Source organism: Anolis sagrei, chromosome 3, assembly GCF_037176765.1.
Source record: "Anolis sagrei isolate rAnoSag1 chromosome 3, rAnoSag1.mat, whole genome shotgun sequence".
Classification (NCBI taxonomy): domain Eukaryota; kingdom Metazoa; phylum Chordata; class Lepidosauria; order Squamata; family Dactyloidae; genus Anolis; species Anolis sagrei.
The window spans coordinates 78,849,805-78,871,324 of NC_090023.1; the positions used below are offsets into that span (position 1 = coordinate 78,849,805).

The 21,520-nt window shown below is 39.8% G+C and overlaps 1 protein-coding gene across 9 annotated transcripts in view; it reads left to right on the top strand.

The window, feature by feature from the left end:
* Positions 1-21,043, top strand: part of BCOR (BCL6 corepressor) — a 114,600-nt gene extending 93,557 nt beyond the window's left edge. For 8 of the 9 annotated variants that reach the window (XM_060770183.2, XM_060770178.2, XM_060770184.2 and 5 more), the window contains 5 exons: positions 2,592-2,758; positions 15,491-15,636; positions 18,043-18,120; positions 18,268-18,415; positions 19,848-21,043. In XM_060770183.2, the coding sequence (XP_060626166.2) occupies positions 2,592-2,758; positions 15,491-15,636; positions 18,043-18,120; positions 18,268-18,415; positions 19,848-20,172 (864 nt within the window). In that variant the 3' untranslated portion in view covers positions 20,173-21,043. Of the gene's footprint in view, positions 1-2,591; positions 2,759-15,490; positions 15,637-18,042; positions 18,121-18,267; positions 18,420-19,847 lie in introns of those variants that run through there. The other variant, XM_060770185.2, reaches the window with a different exon arrangement.
* The last annotated feature ends 477 nt before the right edge of the window (positions 21,044-21,520 follow it).

Below are 21,520 nucleotides of genomic sequence, written 5' to 3' on the forward strand. Positions count from 1 at the left end.
ATTCAGATATTCACCCAACCGGCTCAACTCAGCTTGGAGAGGGAAGGAAATGCACTCACAGATATGGAGTACACTGTCTTATCCCTTCTCCTTATAGCTACGGTGGAGTTATCTCCCAGTCTCTCCACGCCCCACCAATAAGCAGGAGCGGCAATGGCCTCTCTTCCACAGTTGTAGGGCAGGGAGTTCATGATGTTGTGCACAGGGCTAGGAAGTAATGCCTTGTGCGCCATCCAAGAAGAAACATATGCACTCATGTGTGTTCTGTACAATCTATGCCAGATGGATTGGCTCAGCCCAAATTTAGCTTCCTAGGTTCAAAACTCCTTTTGGGGGATCAAAAGTTACTTCCATAGGTTTTCCCCTAGCTTGTTTGTAGCCTGTGTATTTTCCTGTGGTCTACTTTCTCCAGAGTGCTACAGTCTAGAGTAGTAAATAAAAACTAGAGCTCGGAAGAATGACTTTTTTTGGTCTACAGCTCTCAGAACCTTTGTGGGCTTCTCTACAAGTCGTGCCACCTGGGGATTCTTTTGTCCAGAAAAGCACTTTTCTAAGTGCTGGTGGACAGCATGGGTGCCGGTACCTTTTGTGGATTTTCTGTGTATTTCCTACTTTCTGGGAGAAGCTTTAAGTCAGAAGATATTGTTGGTCTGCAGGTATGAAGGAAGGAGGAAGGAAGGTTAGGAGCTGACATCCAGGAGCATCTGAACAGCCGCATGATTCCCACTCTAGCTTTTGAAAAGGCAAGCCTTGTTCACAGTGTGTCTGATATACTTAATCGCAGGCATGTGACTGGGTTCCTTTCTTTTGCTTAGACTGCCGGTTCATTCATTTGTCGCCGTCCACTTTAACCTGGTTAGTAAAGGCCTGCTAAGCAAGCAGTTTCATGCTGTATCCTAGCTACCAACTCCTTTGGTCAGATATGCGAAGGCTCCCAATTATAGTGGGCTTTCCAGCAGATTTGGAACTGAAAGGATAAGTTGGCTGGCCCGGGGAAATGCACTTTGTGCGTTACACTGTAATAAAATCTTAAGGTGTCTCACAACTCTTTCTTCTATGTTCCCTTTATCTGCTTTTGTCTCAGAGAGGAAATCGCCATATGTGGAGGTTCTCTGCATTTATATCACATCTTTTCTCTGCATTTGTTCAGCCATTCAGGGCAAATAACAATGGCTTCAAACTATAGGAAAGGAGATTCCACCTGAACATTAGGAAGAACTTCCTAACTGTGAGAGCTGTTCAGCAGTGGAACTCTCTGCCCCAGAGTGTGGTGGAGGCTCCTTCTTGGGGGGCTTTTAAACAGATGGCCATCTGTCGGGGGTGCTTTGAATGTGATTTTCCTGCTTCTTGGCAGGGAGTTGGACTGGATGGCCCATGAGGTCTCTTCCAACTCTATGATTCTATGAAATAAGAGGGGGTTCTATTAACTACCCCAGATCTGTGAGCTAGGAGATAGGATGGGCCTGTGTCCATCCAAGATTTCAGTTATGAAAAATAAGAAATTGCACATTTGCTTGCCATTTGGATTGTGTATGAAGGTCCCCAGTAGTGCCAAAGCATTGTAAAAAGTCTAAGGCCATGATCTTGGTGCTTAAAGAATCCTCCATGAAGCAGGTTGGAAATATTGGAGAAATGCCACCATAGCAAGGAGACTGTTCCACACAGCTTCTTGGTGAAATGCATATTTCGTTATGATGAATTCCTACCATGCGCTCGAATGTGCACAAACATTTCCCAGGACAATGCGGCATCCCAGTGCTGTGTGTTTTTTTTTTTTTTGGCCTTTGCAGGTGTTACCATGGATATGGAGCAAAGGCAGGGAAACTGCCAAAATAATCATTTGTATTCATCATATCTTGTGATGTTTGTCAGAGCATGGGGACAGTTTTTTTTTTACTGAAACTCCCACAAGTGTCTCCAGATCCTGATGTTTACAAAATAGGGAGGGTCTTGATCCAGTGTATTTGAGTGTATCGGGTATTTATGCCAAGTTTGGTCCAATGAATGAAAATACATCCTGCATATCAAATATTTACATTACAATCCATAACAGTAGCAAAATGACAGTTATGGAGTAGCAACAAAAATAATTTTATGGTTGGGGAGTCACCATAACATTAAAGGGTCATGGCATTAGGAAGGTTGAGAACCACTGGTCTACAAGAAGTGCTGTGAGAGACACTCTTGGGACTTAACTTTTCACAGAGAACAAATTAAGGATGATAATAGCAGCTCTAAAGTATGTGTCCACTTTGTTTCCTTTTGTTAATCTGCAAAAATAATTATGGTCTGAAGATGAGCTGCAACTCAATCTAAATTGTATGTTTTGTTGGAATCTGGGAAGTTAAATGTATTGAGAGCCAGCACTGTTTGGGATATGCTGCTCTTCCTTTTCACTAATGGCTGGTTTTGTTTTTCAAAGTTTTGAGTCCTTGGGCTGAGATGATAGCTAGATGGTGTCTTCTTTCTTCCCTTTATAACTTGTTAATAGCCCAATCAGAGGGGTATTCCCAGCATGTTAGAAGTAAAGGTATGCATGTCTCCACAGCAACAAACAACTTGGTCTGTTTTCTCTTGCTTCTCTTTTCCAGGAAGTGGTTCTATATTGTTTGGAAAACAAAGTCTGTGATGTAAATCATCGTGACAATGCTGGTTATTGTGCCCTGCATGAGGCCTGTGCCAGAGGCTGGCTGAGCATTGTGCGACATCTCCTCGAATATGGAGCCGACGTTAACTGCAGCGCTCAGGATGGAACTAGGTTAGCAGCACTCTGTTTACTATGACAAAACGGCCTTTGCTTTTTGTACCACATTACAACACGCAGCTGGGTTAAAGGTGCCAGCAGGTTTGAAATCATTTAAAAAGAAGTGGCATATTTCTCCAGAAGCCGAGGTCTAGAGCAGAGCTCAGAAGAGAGTTATCATTTCGTACTATAACTCCCAGAATCCTTTAGCCAGGAGGGTCCACTGGGATTCTGGGAAATGTAGTAAATGGTTCCTAGCTCTGGTCTAGACTCTCAAATTCTGTCCTTAGAGAAGTTGAGGCTCCCTTGCTAATTTCATATATTATGTGTACTGTGTTTTTTAAAGGAATCCAATGCCATCCTTGAATACCATGTATGCTTAACATAGCACTTCTTTTGCTGATTTTAGTGGAAAACATTCACAGGTCACGGTCTCCATTTGTCAGGGTTTTTGTTGCCAGATCATAAAGAAATCCTTTATCACTCCTCTGTATATTGTTGTGGGCACTGATATCCTTTCATTGTTTCCTTTATGTTACATGTACTGCATGCATAGTTGATACATTTCAATTATTCTGCACCTTCCTACTTATAAAAGGAAAATATTTACATACATTATTGGAAGGTTTCATGCAGATTTATTAAATGGTTGCAAAAGTCCATACATCCACCTTTTACCTTTATACATTTTAAAAGAAGTTGTGAGGATGCCTGCCATAGATGTGGGTGAAACATCAGGAGCGAATGCTTCTGGAACATGGCCATACAGCCCGGAAAACTCACAGCAATCCAGTGATTCCAGCCATGAAAGCCTTCAACAACACATTTTAGTTGTTGTTTGTAATTTCCTTATCTGAAAAATACTGTGCTAAATTGGGAATGTCCATAGGATTCTTCTCCTTGGAATATTGTATATCTTATCACCAAATCTAGCAGCCCAAAGACTTAAAATCAACATGCCTGTAAGCCAATAGTCGTTTCATTATTGTCCCTTGCATAAAATGTCAGTCAGTGTGAGAAGGCTTCCTAGAAAAACAAAACCTACTAGAAACTTCTGACCACTTTGTCATTATCACCTCATCAGGTCTACAAAAGCATCTAGAGTGTTTGTTCCTTCCCTCTATCTAACTAAATAAAAAAATCCTCTGGAGGGAGAGGCACCCCACTGTGTGGGATTTTTTAACCTTAGTAGTCAGTCTACCAGGGCTGCATTTTAAAGGGTCACTTTACACAATGAGGCAAGTCAGCATTTGCCACATGTGGTTGATACAAAACATGGGCTCCAAAGCAGCTTGGCAGCCATCTCTTTTCTATAGTATGTAAATCTGCCCTAAGGGATTATCTAAGGAATTTATTTTGCCAAAGTTGCCTTTTTTTCCCAGTGTCAGGAGCGACTTGAGAAATTGCAAGTAGCTTCTGGTGTGAGAGAATTGGCTGTCTGCAAGGACACTGTCCAGGGGACACCCTGATATTTTGATGTTTTATTATCCTCGTGGGAGGTTTCTCTCATGTTCCCGCATGGGGAGCTAGAGCCGACAGAGGGAGCTCATTCGTGCTCTCCCGAATTCGAACCTTTGACCTGTCGGTCTTCAGTACTGCAGGCACAAGGGTTTAACCCATTGCACCACTGGGGGCTCCTGCCAAAGCTGCCTTCTATACCCCCTCAAATAAGATATGAAAGACCCCCTTCCCTACCTAACACAAGATATTTATATGGTCTGGTGAAGTAACATGTCCTTCCATAATTCAGTGGGAGAAATTCCTGGATTTCTCATGCACAATATCTTCACTGTATGGCTCCTTCACCTCTTTGGCTGCATACTGAAAACCTCACGTTATAATGGGGAGCCCTGGAAATTGTGGTCAAATGTTGTTACAATAATATTGTCCAAATATCTAAAAGCACCAGATCCCACCTAATCTTTGAAGTTGAGTAGCATTAGCCCATGTTAGCATTTGGATGGGAGATTGTCAGCAAATCTCAGATGCTCTAGGTCAGTGTTTCTCAACCTGGGGGTCGGGACCCCTGAGGGGGTCGCGAAGGGGTGTTGGAGGGGTCGCCAAAGACCATCAGAAAACATAGTATTTTCTGTTGGTCATAGGGGTTCTGTGTGGAAAGTTTGGTCCAATTCTATCGTTGGTGGGGTTCAGAATGCTATTTCATTGTGGGTGAACTATAAATCCCAACAATTACAACTCCCAAATGGCAAGATCTATTTTCTCCAAACTTTAGCAGTGTTCCCATTTGGGCATATTGAGTATTTGTGCCAAGTTTGATCCAGATCCATCATTGCTTGAGTCCACAATGCTCTCTGGATGTAGGCGAACTACAACTCCAAAAACTCAAGGACAACGGTCACCAGACCTTCCCAGTATTTTCTCTTGGCCACGGGAATTCTGTGTGCCAAGTTTGATTCAATTCCATCATTGGTGGAGTTCAGAAGGCTCTTTGATTTAAGGTGAACTAAAAATCCCAGCAACTCCAGCATTACCAAATGACAAAATCAATCCCCCCCCCCCCCCAATCCCACCAGTATTCAGATTTGGGTGTATTGGGTATTTGTGCCAAATTTGGTCCAGTGACTGAAAATACATCCTGCATATCAGATATTTACATTATGATTCATAACAGGAGCAAAATTACTATTATAAAGTAGCAACGAAAATAATGTTATGGTTGGGGGTCACCACAACATGAGGGACTGTATTAAGGGGTCACGGCATGAGGAAGGTTGAGAACCACTGCTCTAGGTTATATTTCAGAAAACGAAACTTGCAAAAACAGCTTTTGAGGATGCCTGTCATAAATGTAGGCAAAACATCAGGAGAGAATGCTTCTGGAACATAGCCATACAGCCCGGAAAACTCACAACAGACCAATGATTTCGATCATGAAAGCCTTTAACTATACACCTCTGAGTATTCCTTGATAAGAAAAACCTATGAAATTCATGGGATCATCATAAGTAGGCATGGTTTTTTGTTGTTGTCAGGAGTGACTTTAGAAAAACTGCAAGTTGCTTCTGGTGTGAGAGAACTGACCATCTGCAAGGGCATATATTAGGGTGGGCTTCCATCTGGAAGTTTAATAATAGATACAAGGTAACTAATCTACATCGATCGTTGAAATCCAAATAGCCTGAGGAGAAAACAGACAAATAATTGGTGGACTCTAGTTACAGTTATGAAAGCATATTCCTGTTCTGTGCATGTACTTAAGTCTCCCTGCCCCTGTGTTATACTATCCAGATTCTCCTTCACTTAGATTTGACCACGATTCCCCATTTTATTACGAAAGGAAGCCAGATTTCAGCTGGAATGAAACGAGCCGGCCCCTCCTGCCTGCTTGAATGCATGGGCAACTCTGCTCTGGCCAAGGGTATTGCAGATCTCCCTAAGCAGAGTGCAGGAATGGATTGTCTAAAATAGATCTTCCACAAGAGTCACTGTTTTGCAATGGCAAAGTTAATGGAGAGCAGTTAATGTTGCACAGAATGACCTTGTGGGAAAGGTCTCTCTCCATGCTTATAAGGAAAGGAGGTGCAGATAAGGTGATGTCTTGATTGGGGACTGCAGCAACTGTAGTGGAACAGGAATCAGTCATTGGGTCCCATATTGGTGTCCACAGCCCTATTTGTTTTGGGTCTACCACAATAAGAGAACACTTTGTTCTTTGTTGCTCCTCCTCTTCCTGCGATAACTGCAGGGGATATCCTGCTAAAGAGTTAAGATCCATGAAAGGACACATCAAGGATTTCTCTGCTAAGGCATTTTTAAAAAAGGAAAGTATACATCTTTGATCCCAGGAGCAATATATCCCTTGACCCTGGTTGGATTTGCCTATTGTGATTTTTGTTTGCTGCATTGCTATTTCAGAAACATTCTTAAATAGGAACTGGGATTAAAATTAGTACCTTTTTCCCTTTCCTAATTGCTATGCGATTTAATCTATCTTTGTGGGCTCTTAAGTTTTAAAAGTTCTCACCTGATCTATTTCTCTCTCCCGCCTCTCTCCTTATCTGTAATCTTATCTGTAACCTTAAGACCCCGGTGGTGCAATGGATTAAACCCTTGTGCAGGATTGCTGACCCAAAGGTCAATGGTTCCAATCCATGGTGTGGGGTGAGCTCCTGTCTGTCAGCCCTAGCTTTTTTTTTCATGACAGGAGCAACTTTAGAAATTGCAAGTTACTTCGGGTGTGAAAGAATTGGCCGTCTGCAAGGACGTTGCCCAGGGGACGCTCGGATGTTTGATGTTTACCATCCTTGTGGGAGGTTTCTCTCAAGTGCCCGCATGGGGAGCTGGAACTGACAAAGCTCAACCAGCTCTTCCCGGATTAGAACTGCTGACCTATCAGTCAATAGTCCTGCCAGCACAAGGGTTTAACCCATTATGCCACTGGGGGTAATGGGTTAAAAAAATCGCTTAACTTACCATACGGGGACATGAGAGAAGCCTCCCACAGGATGGTAACACATCCAGGCAATGTCTTTGCAGACAGCCAATTCACGTCTTTGCAGATACCAGAAGCAACTTACAGTTTCTCAAGTTGCTCCTGACATGAAAAAAAAAAAATCTTAAGCATTTCATATATTTATCCATGTAGGACTAGTGAAATGACCTAGGACTTCAGGCATCTTACTCTCAACTCTCACTTTGGCTTCTTGCTCTCACTTATTTTCTTCATGTAGCATTATAACTTGCTGCATTTGTTCTTAGGAAATTCCCCCACTTATTATAAAATAAGAAATTTACATATCAGAAGCAGCCATCACTTCACTCAAGTCTGCACTGATGTTACCTGTGCTGTGTATATATGCTTCTATTCTGGATTAGCCATGTATGAATACGTGAGAGGAAGTCATAGGGAGGAAGGGAGCAAGCTTGTTTTCTGCTGCCCTGGAGACCAGGACGCGGAACAATGACTTCAAACTACAAGAAAGGAGATTCCACCTGAACATTAGGAAGAACTTCCTGACCGTGAGAGCTGTTCAGCAGTGGAACTCTCTGCCCCGGAATGTGGTGGGGGCTCCTTCTTTGGAAGCTTTTAAACAGAGGCTGGATGGCCATCTGTTGGGGGTTCTTTGAATGCAATTTTCCTGCTTCTTGGCAGGGGGCTGGACTGGATGGCCCATGAGGTCTCTTCCAACTCTATGATTCTATGATTAGAAGAATGGGAAGCCATATTAGTTGTCATCACAGAATTGCCATATTTTTGGCCACTGGAAGTCCCTCTTTCCTTTCCCGTGTTTTTCTTCATCAAAAGGAGCTGGGATGAGTCTGACAATGATCTTGTGACTGGCAGCTGTGCATAACATTTTGGGGGAAATTAATATGACATCTTGTAATGGGGATATTATGTCTGAGAATCTGTTCAGCCCTCAGAATATGAAAAATTCTAGTGGAGTTACGTTGTAAACTGTAATTGTACTGCTGCTTCCCCAATAGTGCCATTAGAGTTTACATTAGAGTAATGTGTCTGTTTCACAATGCCTAGCTCCAAGGTTTTCTCAGGTGGCTCGGAAAAGTCATAGACAGTTTCCAAGCCAGCATTCTCATAATGCCTTGGCTCCAAGGCATTGTGGAGCCAGGGATTGAGGAGCTAACAGGCTCTACAGAAAGCAAAGCTCTGGTGTGAAAAATGTCAGTCTTCTACACTGGCAATGGCAAGCACAAGAAGCGATGGTCAAAGTCACCCACTTCTAGTCATTGCTATAGTCCAACTTAGTTGATCAAAGGGATTCTAGGTAACTCATTGTATTGGTGTCTTACATTTTCCCCTATGTCAGTGGTTCTCAACCTGTGGGTCCCAGATGTTTTGGCCTACAACTCCCAGAAATCCCAGCCAGTTTACCAGCTGTTAGGATTTCTGGGAGTTGAAGGCCAAAACATCTGGGGACCCACAGGTTGAGAACCACTGCCCTATGTAGTCATTGTGTTTGACTTATTATTCCCTCATCTAATTAGAATTCCTTAGATCCTGATTTTCAGCCACTTTTTTGAGTTGGAAATCTTCCAATCCCTTTTAACATGGATTGAAAGGTAGCAGGGACCAGGGTGGAATCATCTAATGAGTGATTCTCAACCTGTGGGTCCCCAGATGTTTTGGCCTCAATTCCCAGAAATCCTCACAGCTGGTAAACTGAATGGGATTTCTGGGAGTTGTAGGCTAAAACACCTGGGGACCCACAGGTTGAGAACCACTGATCTAATGATTACCTCTTTGCTGCATTGCAGAGCGTATCAGCATCTCTTCTTTTGTATACGAATGGGGCTGAAGAGTTGGAAAGGACCTTGTAGGCCACTTAACCTATCTTCATATTCAATGCAGGAAATCCAGAACTATGTGTGGCTGCTTGGCCTCTGCTTGTAGATTTTCAGCGAGAGTGAGATTATTAGATTTCTTATAACCCCAAACCATTAGATCTAATCTTCTGTGGACAATAGAAAATCCTTCTCTTCTCCATGACAGCCCATTAGGTATTTTCATTGATTGATTGATGCATAGTGATTTGATTTATGTCCTCCATTTCTCGCAAAATGGGACTCAAGGTGCCTGAAGGTTTGGTAGCAGCCTATCGCTGCAACACCATGCATGGAAGCAAACTTTAATTAATCAGGAGTAGCATATTAATCATTGCTTATTGGCCAGAATCCATACTTTAGGTCTTGTGTGAGAATACATTGGAAGGATAGGAAATCGTTATCTCTTGTTCTAGTTACTTCATTTCTGAGGATGGTTACAACTACTGTATATACTTGAGTGTAAGCCGACCCGAATATAAGCCGTGTCACCTAATTTTGTCACAAAAACTGGGACTCGAGTATAAGCCGAGGGTGGAAAATGCAGCAGCTACTGGTAAATTTCAAAATAAAAATCGATAGGAATAAAATCACATTAATTGAGGCATCAGTAGGTTAAATGTTTTTGAATATTTATATAAAACTGTAATTTAAGAAAACACTCTCCAACTCTGATTAACCCATTATTTTAACCTTCTTAAATGTAAATGTGCTTATGTATCCTTCCAATACTAATAGAGTAAAATAATAAATGTAATAATAATAGAGTAAAATTATGAAAATGTAATAATAGCAATAATACTATTATTACTTTTATCTGCGGAGGTTGAGATAGGACAGGATGTAAAAGCCATAAATAAATAAATAATATAGTAAAATAATAATAGAATAAAATAATGTAAATGTAATAATAATAATAAATAAAATAATAAATGTAATAGAGTAAAATAATGTAATAAAATAATAATAGAATAAAATATTGTAAATTTAATTATTATTATTATTATTATTATTATTATTATAATAAATAGAGTAAAATAATATATGTAATAATAATAATAACAACAAGAACAACAAAGTAAAATAATAAATAATTTTGACTCGAGTGTAAGCCGGGAAGGGGGGGGGGGGCTTTTGCAGCTAGAAAAAAAGGCTGAAAAACTCGGCTTATATATTCAGTCCACATTCACCTTGAGTATACATTATTGTTTCCATATATTGGACTAAGTATATCTAAATTGGCTATACATGGCACTGTTGTTAGCATGAAAAAGAATTCTTGAACATTTTGGACTGGCCTTTATTCTGTCAATTTTGACTCCAGCTCACAATTGGGGATATGCAGATAGGGATCTGGCACGCTGCCTGATTCCTAGGGCTGATTTAGGCTGCTTTGTCTCAGTGTTGCCTCCATTGTGTAAATTCAGTGAAATAACTGATTGCCAAAACTCTCTGGCACTGCTTGGATTGCACTCAGTTGAGTTGTGAAGACCCCTAAGATCAATTTTTACAGAAGGCTATTGGGTAAACTCAGGGTGGAGAGCCAGGGTGAGGCTTTGTGGGTTTCATTAAGCCTCCTTCTCTTCTCCCCACCCATAATTAGAGGACAGTTGCCTACACCCAACCCCACCTGATCAAATGTTATCTTTTCTCTGTTTATCTGGATGTTCAGTGTATTGTCAAAGGCTTTCATGGCCTGAATCACTGGGTAGTTGTGTGTTTTCCAGGCTGTATGGCCATGTTCCAGAAGCATTCTCTCCTGATGTTTCTCCTACATCTATAGCAGGCATCCTCAGAGGTTGTGAGGTCTGGGTGTTGTTTGATCAGTGGGATCTCACAAGTGTCCCTTTTAAACATGTTTTCTTGCTCAGTCCAAGTCTTATCCTGCTGTTGCCACCTACACTTTGGGTTTTTGTCCTGCCAAGATAGTATCCTGTAGCAACTAGTTTTTAGAAGAGCGGGGAGGCTTTTTGACATGTTTTGCAGAGGAAGCTGTGCCCTGAGATATCAGAACAACCTAAATGGATCAAGAGATTACTCTTGTCATTTGAATTATCCCATATGATAAATAGTCCAAGAAAATTAATACTCCCAATCTCTCTCTCAATCTCTCGATCTCGGCATTTTTTTGTATCCCACTTCTCTCCCAGCATGAAATATGTTTTGAATACCAGGGATATGTGAAGTCGTAATCAATAAGAGGGCATCAGATTAGATACAAAATGCCATCGTCTGTACCTGGTCTCTCTTAGATGTGTTGACCATGCTGGCTGGGAGCCGTAGTGAGGGAGGTCAGTGGGGGGCACGTCATAGACTTTTCTTCTAGATCAAAAGACACAACTTCCTTGCAAGCTTGAAACGTGCTTCATTTTGCAAAGTAAACAAGGATTGGGGTGAATGACATCTGTGCCCTTCAGCTTTAGATTGTTTAATGTTGCTTAACCTTTCTGCTGCCTTATGCTGGTGTTTTCCCAGAGCTATATGATACCATGTGCTTCTGTGAATTTTGGTAGCCGATGGGAATGAAAGGAACCAAAAAGAGATGATACGTAGCTTATGTGTCTTAATCCAAAGATTAAAATGAGTATAGCAGGGGTCCTCAAACTTTTTAAACAGAGGGTCAGGTCACAGTCCCTCAAACTGTTGGAGGGCCGGATTATAATTTGAAAAAACCCAAACATGAATGAATTCCTATGCACACTGCACATATCTTATTTATAGTGCAAAAAAAAAAAAAAAACCCCACTTAAAAACAATACAATAATTAAAATGAAGGAACAATTTTAACAAACATAAACTTATTAGTATTTCAGTGGGAAGTGTGGGCATGCTTTTGGTTGATGTTGTTGTTTTTGTTGTTGTGTGCTTTCAAGTCATTGACCTTGAGCGAGGGCTGGGTAAATGACCTTGGAGGGACGTATCCGGCCCCCGGGCCTTAGTTTGAGGACCCCTGGACTATACAGAGCTTTGTGATCCTCTGATCTGATGCAATATTAGCTAGCTGCAATGAATTAAACCCTTGTGCCAGCAGGACTGCCGACCGAAAGGTCGGCAGTTCAAATCAGGGGAGCGGGGTGAGCTCCTGTCTATTAGCTCCGGCTTCCCATTTGGAGACATGAGAAAAGCCTCCCACAGGATGGTAAAACATCCAGGCATCCCCTGGGCAATGTCCTTACAGACATCCAATTTTCTCACACCAGAAGCGACTTGCAGTTTATCAAGTTGCTCCTGACACGGAAAAAAAAGCTAGCTGCATACTTGCTCTAGGATTGTTATTTTTAAAACTTTTCAGCAATGAGTGCAGAGTTTGGAAGTTACTTTTTGGAACTGAGTCCCTCGACCCTCCAACCATCACTGCTGGTAGGGTATTCTGTAGTCGAACCCCCGCTCCCCAAAACAACCAACCGCTCTTAATATTGTGTTTGCCCCTCCCTTTAGTTTTTCTCTATGTCTGCTTTGAACTTCCTGTGTCTAGTTTCTGCTCTATCTTTCTTGTCGCCTGGCTGTCTTAACTCTGATAAATCTGCCAGTAGGGACAGGAAACCCAGGCCTTTTTGGTAGGCCCTGTTGTGTATGTATGTATGCATATGCGTGTGTAAGTCTGAAAGTGAAAGAGACTGGCTTTCTGAGGTCTGAAGAGCAGCTGCCGCCTGTGCTGCCTGCCTGTAGCAGCAGCTGAGAAAGGAAGTAGCTCTTGCTGGTTGCAAGGCTGGTGGAAAGCAAAAAAGGAGAGGCAGCTGCTCCTGAGGGTGATGGGATCTCTATAGGCAGGGAGCCGAGGAGGAGGGGATCACTGCCGTGGCTTTAAGAGATAGCCTAGGCCTAATTTCCCCCCACCTTTGTGGAGGGGGCATAAATTGGGGCTATCAAACCTTCCCCTACATATGTATGCATATACCATATATTCCCGAGTATAAGTCAACCCGAATATAAGCTGAGACGCCTAATTTTACTACAAAAACTGGGAAAACGTATTGACGGGTAAACCGAGGGTGGGAAATGCAGCAGCTACTGGTAAAATTCAAAAATAAAAATAGATACCAATAAAATGACATTAATTGAGGAATCAGTAGCTTAAATGTTTTTGAATATTTACATAAAACTGTAATTTAAGATAAGAGTGTCCAACTCTGATTAAACGATTACTCTAACCTTCTTCAGTGTAAATGTGCTTACGTATCCTTCCAATAGTAATAGAGTAAAATAATGTAACAATACTAAATAGAGTAAAATAATGTAATAATAGAGAAAAATAATAAATGCAATAACAATAATAAAGAGTAAAATAATAAATGTAATAAAAACAATAGAGTAAAATAATGGAAATGTAATAAGAACAGTAATAATAGAGTAAGTATAGTAAAATAATAAATATAATAATAGAGTAAAATAATATAATAATGTAATAATAATAATAACAGTAAAATAATAAAAAATAAAAACAACAATATTTATTTATTTATTTGCTTTATTTCTATACCGCATATTTCAGCCCAGACAGGCGACTCAATGCGGTTTACAATAGAGTAAAATAATGTAAATGTAATAATACTTTAATAGATAGAGTAAAATATATGTAAAAAACTTTGACTCGAGTATAAATCGGGGGGGGGGGGGGGCATTTTCAGTATAAAAAAAGGGCTGGAAAACCTGGTTTATATTCAAGTATATTCAAGTATATTGGGTATATGTTGAGAGAGAACTAAAAGTTATATAGTTTCTGCCATCCTCATCTTGATTTTTCCTTTGGTGGTGACTACTTTAAATTGTCGAGGCAGTGTGTGAGTGCAATATGAACTTCCTGTAGAAAATATACAGTATACTTCACTTCATTACATCCTATAAATGCTTACACACATCCACATGGGGCATTAAAGTTGCCTGCTTAATTCCCTGCATTACTGCTTTTGACTATAGCATTTATTTGATTTCTTGATGGATTACTCACCTTTCTCTCAACACGTGGCTCTACAGAAGTCAGCAGCCACAGTAGGAGCTGGTTGAGAACACAGTGCATAGCAAGTGTGCACTGTTGAGACTCACCAAGCTCAAGGAGGTTCCCAGTGGTGCCTGCAACCTGCCAACTTGTTACAATTCTCTATTTCTAATATCCTGAACACAAAAAGGCAAACCAGGATATTTACTGGGTCTCAAGTGGGCTGCCGTCAAAAGATGTGCAGTTCTGATGATAGCATAAGAGCTCCCAATTTCTTACTACGTGGAACATGAAATACTACAACATGAGCAGGTTTTTCACTTAGGTAGCCAGGCTCCATGTTTGGTAATTCAACTGCAGGTGCTACCTTGATGTCATCAATCAGGATACCTCTAGGAAAAATAATAATAAAATAAATCACAACCTCTGAGGATGCCTGCCATAGATGCAGGTGAAGCGTCAGGAGAAAATGCTTCTGGAACATGGTCATACAGCCTGGAAAACTCACAACAACATGGTGATTCCAACCATGAAAGCCTCCGACAATACATTAAATCAAGAGTGGTTGTCCAATGCCTTGACTTGAGTGCATGATATTTATGTTCATGCAGATACACTGACACAAATTACACCATCGATTGTACCTTCAGATAGCATCATTTACAGTTACAGTTGTCAAAAGGAGTTTGTAAGGTTTTCTACTAATATATATATTGTGCACTTGTGAGTTTACCTTCCCCTTTAGTCAACAAAGCAGAGGCTTGTAATAATTTTTTTCACGTTCCAGGGTGTTCGCTTAGCGAAAGCTGTAACTTTCAAACAAATTAGAAAATATTCAGGCACCGATTTGTTTTGCTTTTTTCAGAAATAATGTTTTGGCAAATCAAATGTCTAAGTGAATACTCTTAGGTGAATATATGAGCTGTTGTTTACACAGACAGAAATGCACTTCACCACCAAAAATGCCACTTTTCCACAATGTGATTGTTGTTCAAAATGGCATTTGTTTAAACAGAAAGAAAGTAAGAGGGATGTACTTGCTTGAAGTGCTCATAGTAGTGATAAATGGTTAATAGCTTTCTACCTCTTAAAGGCACATGGTATTTAATATATATTATATCATATAAGCCTAGTTCTCATTCCTAAGTTAACCTCTTATTTTGAAATGTTGGGATAGTGGCCATTCATCATGCTTTAAAGTAAAAGCAATAATAATGCTTGTTGTGCTAAGTCAGGCATTGGCAAACTTGGGCTTTTCTTCCAGGTGTTTTGGACTTCAACTCCCATCATTCCTGACCTCAGGCCCCTTCCTTTTCCCCCTCAGCCGCTTAAGCGGCTGAGGGGGAAAAGGAAAGGGCCTGAGATCAGGAATGGTGGGAGTTGAAGTCCAAAACACCTGGAAGAGAAGCCCAAGTTTGCCCATGCCTATGCAAAATGTAAACAAATGGCGCCTTGCTGCAGTATTTGAGCTTTGCAATCAAAGTGTTTCCCTCTTCTCCCATTTCCAGGCCTGTCCATGATGCCGTCGAAAATGACCACTTGGAAATTCTCCGATTGTTACTTTCGTACGGTGCTGACCCAACACTGGCTACGTACTCAGGGAGAACGATTGTGAAAATGACTCACAGTGAACTTATGGAAACATTCCTTACAGGTGGGTAATATGGTCTGTCTCCTCCCTTATGGAAGTTACTGCATATTTGCAGTGTTGTTGTTTTTTGACTGACAGCTGACAAAAGGTCTTTTAGCACCTCAAAGGCTAGCAAAATTTATTTGGCAGGAGCTTTTATAGGCTGCAATCCATGCGTAGGAAGTGCGGTGTGACTTTGCTGCAATTGCCTGTTGCTATCCTACTGGGATTTTTTCTACTAAAGTTTCATTACACTTCAGATGATAATAAAATCCAGAGATGTAATTTTTTAACAGAAATACCTGCTTGTAATGAGCATTTAAGCACTGTGCTATGGAATGATTGGCTATTAGGTTTTAGGTTGTATTCCCAAACACATTTCCAAGGGAGATAGAACTCATTGAATTCCAGGGACTTGCTTCCAAATTAGCACTTTAAGGATAATGTTATTAGTTATGTTTTTACACTGGTAAAAACACTAAGATGGTAATATGCCAGCCAGATTTTGGGGTGAAGAACAGAGTAGAACAAAAGGGAGAATGCTCATCTTCATTTCTAAGCCAAAGAGTTGGCGTTGTCCATAAACACCTCCAAGGTCATGTGTCCAATATGACTGCATAGAGCGCTGTTACACTCCCGCCAAGGTAGTATCTCTTGTACCTCCACTACTCTGTCTCCTATGAGCTTCTCCCATACAAATATTTTTCTTTCATCCCTATCTCATCCCGAATTTTATTATTTTATCTCACAGATGTGGCCCTCCCTTTTGGGATTGATTCTGCGTTGTACTATTTTGTATTGCTTTATTGCATTCTTATGTTCTTATTTATTTAATTGTTTTGTTATTCTGCTTTTATTTTGTTGTAATGTACTGTTGGGCCTGACCTCATGAAAGCCGCCCTGAATCCCCTTTGGGGAGATGGTGGCGGGGTATAAATAAAGATGATGATGATGATAATGATGATGATGATGATGATGATTATTATTATTATTATTAATCTCCTGACATTTGCATGTTAACAAACTGCTAGGTTGGCAAAATCTGGGCCTAACAGCAGGAGCCTAGCCTGCTCCCCAAATTCAAACAGCTACCCTTTTGGTCAGCAAGTTCAGCAGCTCAGCGGTTTAAGCCACTGCAACACTAGGGGCTCCTTACCATATGCCTTTATTAAATAATACCTGAAAATACAGCCTTTTCCCCACAAAACAACCACATTTTATTGAATAGACCGATCCTTCCCTCCTTCCTGTTTGACTTCTTTTGACAAAGAAGCTGCAGAAACAAAAGTGATAACAAAAAGGCAAAAATAAGTACGAAATCAATTAAATCTATTTAGGAGTCCTAAAAAAGTTATACACAGGACTACCATGTAAAATAGTTATACACAGGACTACCATAAGCCATGTTAAATAGGAGAGACATTGTAAAGATAATGATCTTGGTGCCAGGAGTGAATGCATGCACTTTTGGTGCTAAAGGACCTTTTATTTAGCTGCCAGAAGAGATCCTGCAGCTACATCAGCTGTTAGAATTGAAGACACAATGTAAGACCAATCTCTTCCGACAAGCCTAGTCAGTCAATTTTAACTTGTGAATTTCAACCTGCATTAATTGGTAAATGTCAAGCTGCATTTTACCTGAGTGTATTTGGTATATGTATTTTAAAATTGTGTTATTTTTATATGTATTGATATTGGTTGTTTTTATAATTTTTATGTGATATTGTTTATACTCATGTACCGTTCTTGTTATGCTGCACTTAAATGCCTTGTAAGTCGTCTCGAGTCCCTTTTGGGAGATGGTAGCAGGACAATAATAATAATAAATAATAATAATAATAATAATAATAATAATAACAATAGTGCTTTGTTTTACTTCACTGTTTTAAATATATTGTGCCACACCTCAATTTGCAAAGAGACAGGTGATAAATTATTATTATTATTATTATTATTATTATTATTATTATTTAACTTCAAAAGCTGAGAGAACCCAGCCAGCGGTCTCAAATACAAATATTCACTGCTGGACAGTTTCATGTAGAGCATATGAATATAGATATGATTTGTTTTTTGTACTTTAGTGTGTATAAATATAAAATAATCCAAGGTTTACAGTTTGTATGTTTAGAGCCTGTTTCAGAAATACGAAGAATGAGATAGCTAAGGGCAGGAAATGGGTCAGAAGAGGTAAATAGAATCAAGAAGGAGAAGGATTTTGGCGTGAAAATAATATGAGAAATGGCATCATCTGGGATCTCTACTGATACGATCAATAATATTGATGGCATATTCTTTGAGAACTTGGCATACAGAACTTCTTAGAGTTATAAATATTCTGACACTTGTATAACAGATGGTCTGGAAATGTCCCCCCCCCCCCCCCTTTTTGGTTTTGACTTGATGTTTGTTGTTATTGTTTCTCTCTAGAGTATTTAACTGACCTGCAGGGTCGAGATGTTGATGACCTTGGCTTACACTGGGACTTTTATGGCAGCTCTGTGTGCGGTAAGTAAACATTCCCTTTTTGTATTATGCATGGGAGTTTCTGTATGGGGCAGTTGGGGTGGAAGAGGAGGAGAAGTCGAGCGAGATGTGCAATGTGTGTTTTACAGCCTCCTTCATTTATTCTTTTTATATTTTATTATTTCAAAGAGCCAAAAGGCGAGTCTGGATTTGACATCCTATCTAATCCACCTGGTCCAAGTGATGATGAAGATGGCTTTAGCGATATCTTTGAGTTTGAATTCTCAGACGCGCCTCTCTTACCCTGTTTCAACATCCAGGTGTCTCTCTCTCAGGGGTAAGGACTATCATAATTTGTACTGGGAAATGGACTAACTGCCAGTAGATATATATTTTTTTAATAATTTCAATATAACCAATGGCAGGTAATATTTTTGTTGAATTATTCTTTTCCTGTTGATTTTGTAGAAATATTTTATTCTCCTTATTTTAATTCTATTGAATATAAAAAATCTACTTTCCCCCTGCAAAGTATTTTAATTCAAACACAAAAAACAAATTGTGGGTACAGTCTTTATTTATTTATTTATTTATTTATTTTATTCACTGTATTTATCTACTGACATAAACCGTAGATCTCTTCTCTTTCTCTCTACATGTTCAAATGTACTGTATATACTAGTTTAGTTTTTTACAGTGCAGGATAAGGTTAACTCTTGTGTCTTAAAAATTAACCATTCCCATCCCTGTCCGGAGCCCCTGCTGGCACAGTGGGTTAAACCACTGAGCTGCTGAACTTGCTGACCAAAAGGTCAGCAGTTCGAATCCGGGGAGCCGGATGAGCTCCTGCTGCTAGCTCCAGCTTCTGACAACCTAGCAGATGTTAGTAGATCAATAGGTATCACTTTGGCAGGAAGGTAACGATGCTCCATGTAGTCATGTTGGCACATGACTACATGGTGTCTATGGATAACACCATCTCTTTGGCTTAGAAATGGAGATGAGCGCCACCTCCCAGAGTCGGACATGACTAGACTTAATGTCATAGACTTAATGTCAATGGGAAACCTTTACCTTTATTCCTGTCAATGGAATAACTTCGGAAGCATGGCTCTTGAGGGTGTTCTGGAAATTCAAAAATTCTTTAAAAAGTAACAATTTCAAGCTGCACTTAAACATTATGTTCATGATCTCCAAAGGTCCAAAAGAGGAGAGTAGGCGTATCCACTTGCTTCTTGTTATTATGATCTTTCAAGTTTCCCTATAAAGTGACTGACTTCTTTCTAAGATTTCTTCTGAGAGGTTTTGCCACTGCTTTAATCTGAAGTTGAGAGAGTATGACTTGCCCAAAATCACTCAGTGGGCTTTCATGACCAAGCAGGGATTCAAACCTGAATCCTAGTCCAGAATCCTAGTCCAAGACTAAGTCATGAAAGCATGCTGGATCTCAAACCCACTTGCTAGTTTCTACTAAAATAGCTATATTGCAACAGTTACTACGTAGTCATTGGTTAAGTGAGTTGGAACTAGTTGTTGTTTTTTTTTTACAGTGTTGGCTGCTTGCCTTCACAAAGGGAAGGTGTGTGTGTGTACATGTAGACTAGGTTGTTGTTGTTTTTTTTGCCAAAATATAGCTATAGCCATGCATCTGGCAAATGGAATGTGACCGCTCCAGTTATGCAGACTTAGCACTGACGTAATCATCTGGAGGGCAACCTTTGTATCGTCTTATTAGTAATTTGATCCTCTTTCTTTTCTTTGTCCTACAGACCACGGAACTGGTTATTACTCTCGGATGTAGCAAAGAGGCTGAAAATGTCACCCCGGATATTTCACTGCAACTTCCCAAGCGTGGAGGTTGTCAGGATCACAGAAGCGGAATTTTTTAAGCAGGTCTCCCTGAGCCAGCTATTCTCTTGCGAAAAGGATCTGGAAGCGTTCAACCCAGACAGCAAGGAACTGTTGGACTTGGTAGAGTTCACAAGTGAGATGCAGTCTTTGCTTGGATCCTCGCTTGAGGTGCTACATCCAGATGAAGAAGAAGAAGAAGAAGAAGTAGAAGCAGAAGCAGCAGAAGAAGATAATCATTGGTGAAGCTCCAAGCCACTTAATGTATAGTTCCCTGTAAAGTTATTTCTTTATGTATATGTGTTTATTGCAATTGTTTCTGTAAAGAAAGGGCACTGTAAAATAAGATATCTTTCCTATATATACATATATTATATATATATATAAATATATTAAAAATTCTAGTTGGGTGGACTTTTGGAAGATTTTTTTTAGAAGCGTCACTCAGTTTTTACAAATTGATATATAATATTCCTTTAAATGCACACAAATTTTTGGTATAAATTTGTTTTTACTTGGAACCTTTTTTTAAATAAAGAAAATGGCTTTGCTTCATTCAAAGCGCTGGTGACACAGAAGACACCTGTTAGAGGTGATGTGATTACAGTGACATGGTTGGCTTGGCTTAGGAGACCATTGGGTAAGGCACTTCATCGTATTTTTTTTCTTTTTTGTTTACAAAATCGCCTGCTGTGGCCAGGCAAATGCTATTGAATATAATTTGGTAGCCTGTAATATAAATTAAAACCATATCCGTGTGCATTGACTAATTGTGTGAATTTTTATATCTTAATTTAAGAGATGTGAAATATAGTTTCACACAGAAAAGTGGATTGTTTATATGTCTGTATATAGATATATATATATGTTTAAACATTTGATGCTCTTTATTTAAAAGAAGACTTTGAACTATTTTTTCTGGACCTTGTAAAATATTGAAAACTAACCTATGTTGAAGTTGTTTAAAACTGTACAGAAGCTAAATCTTTTTTCCAAATTGTGTGTTTATGTTTGAGATCTGTGTTTTAACTTTGTAAGTAAATTCTGCCTTTGTATTTATATTTTGCAAAAAAAATCTAAAGGCAATAAAACTGTTGAGAAAACAATATTGAAATAACTTGGTCTGGTGCGTGATCCTCAAACTCAGTTGGCATCTCTCCTTCCATATGTAGAGATACACATATACCAGGGAATCTGCATATTACATATTTCCCTTTCCTGTTTACAGCTAAGGATGTGTATAGATTTATTTATTTACTTATTTAAAACATTTGTATTCCACTCTTCTCACCCCGAAGATTCAGGGCGGAGCACAAAATATATACCGCAAACATTCAGTTCCGGAACATAAAATAAACTATAAATATACATATATATAAATAAAATGTAATGTTCGTTTGTGAGATTAACATAACTCATAAACTACTGCACAAATTGACACGAAATTTGGACACAACACACAAAACGACTCCCCCTGGCAAACAAAACACACAATAGCATATCCACACTCCACACTCTCTTCCATACTACAGCTCCCAGAATCCCCTAGACTAGGCCCTTTAAGAGAGGAGGATGCTCCAAATGCATTGCTTCC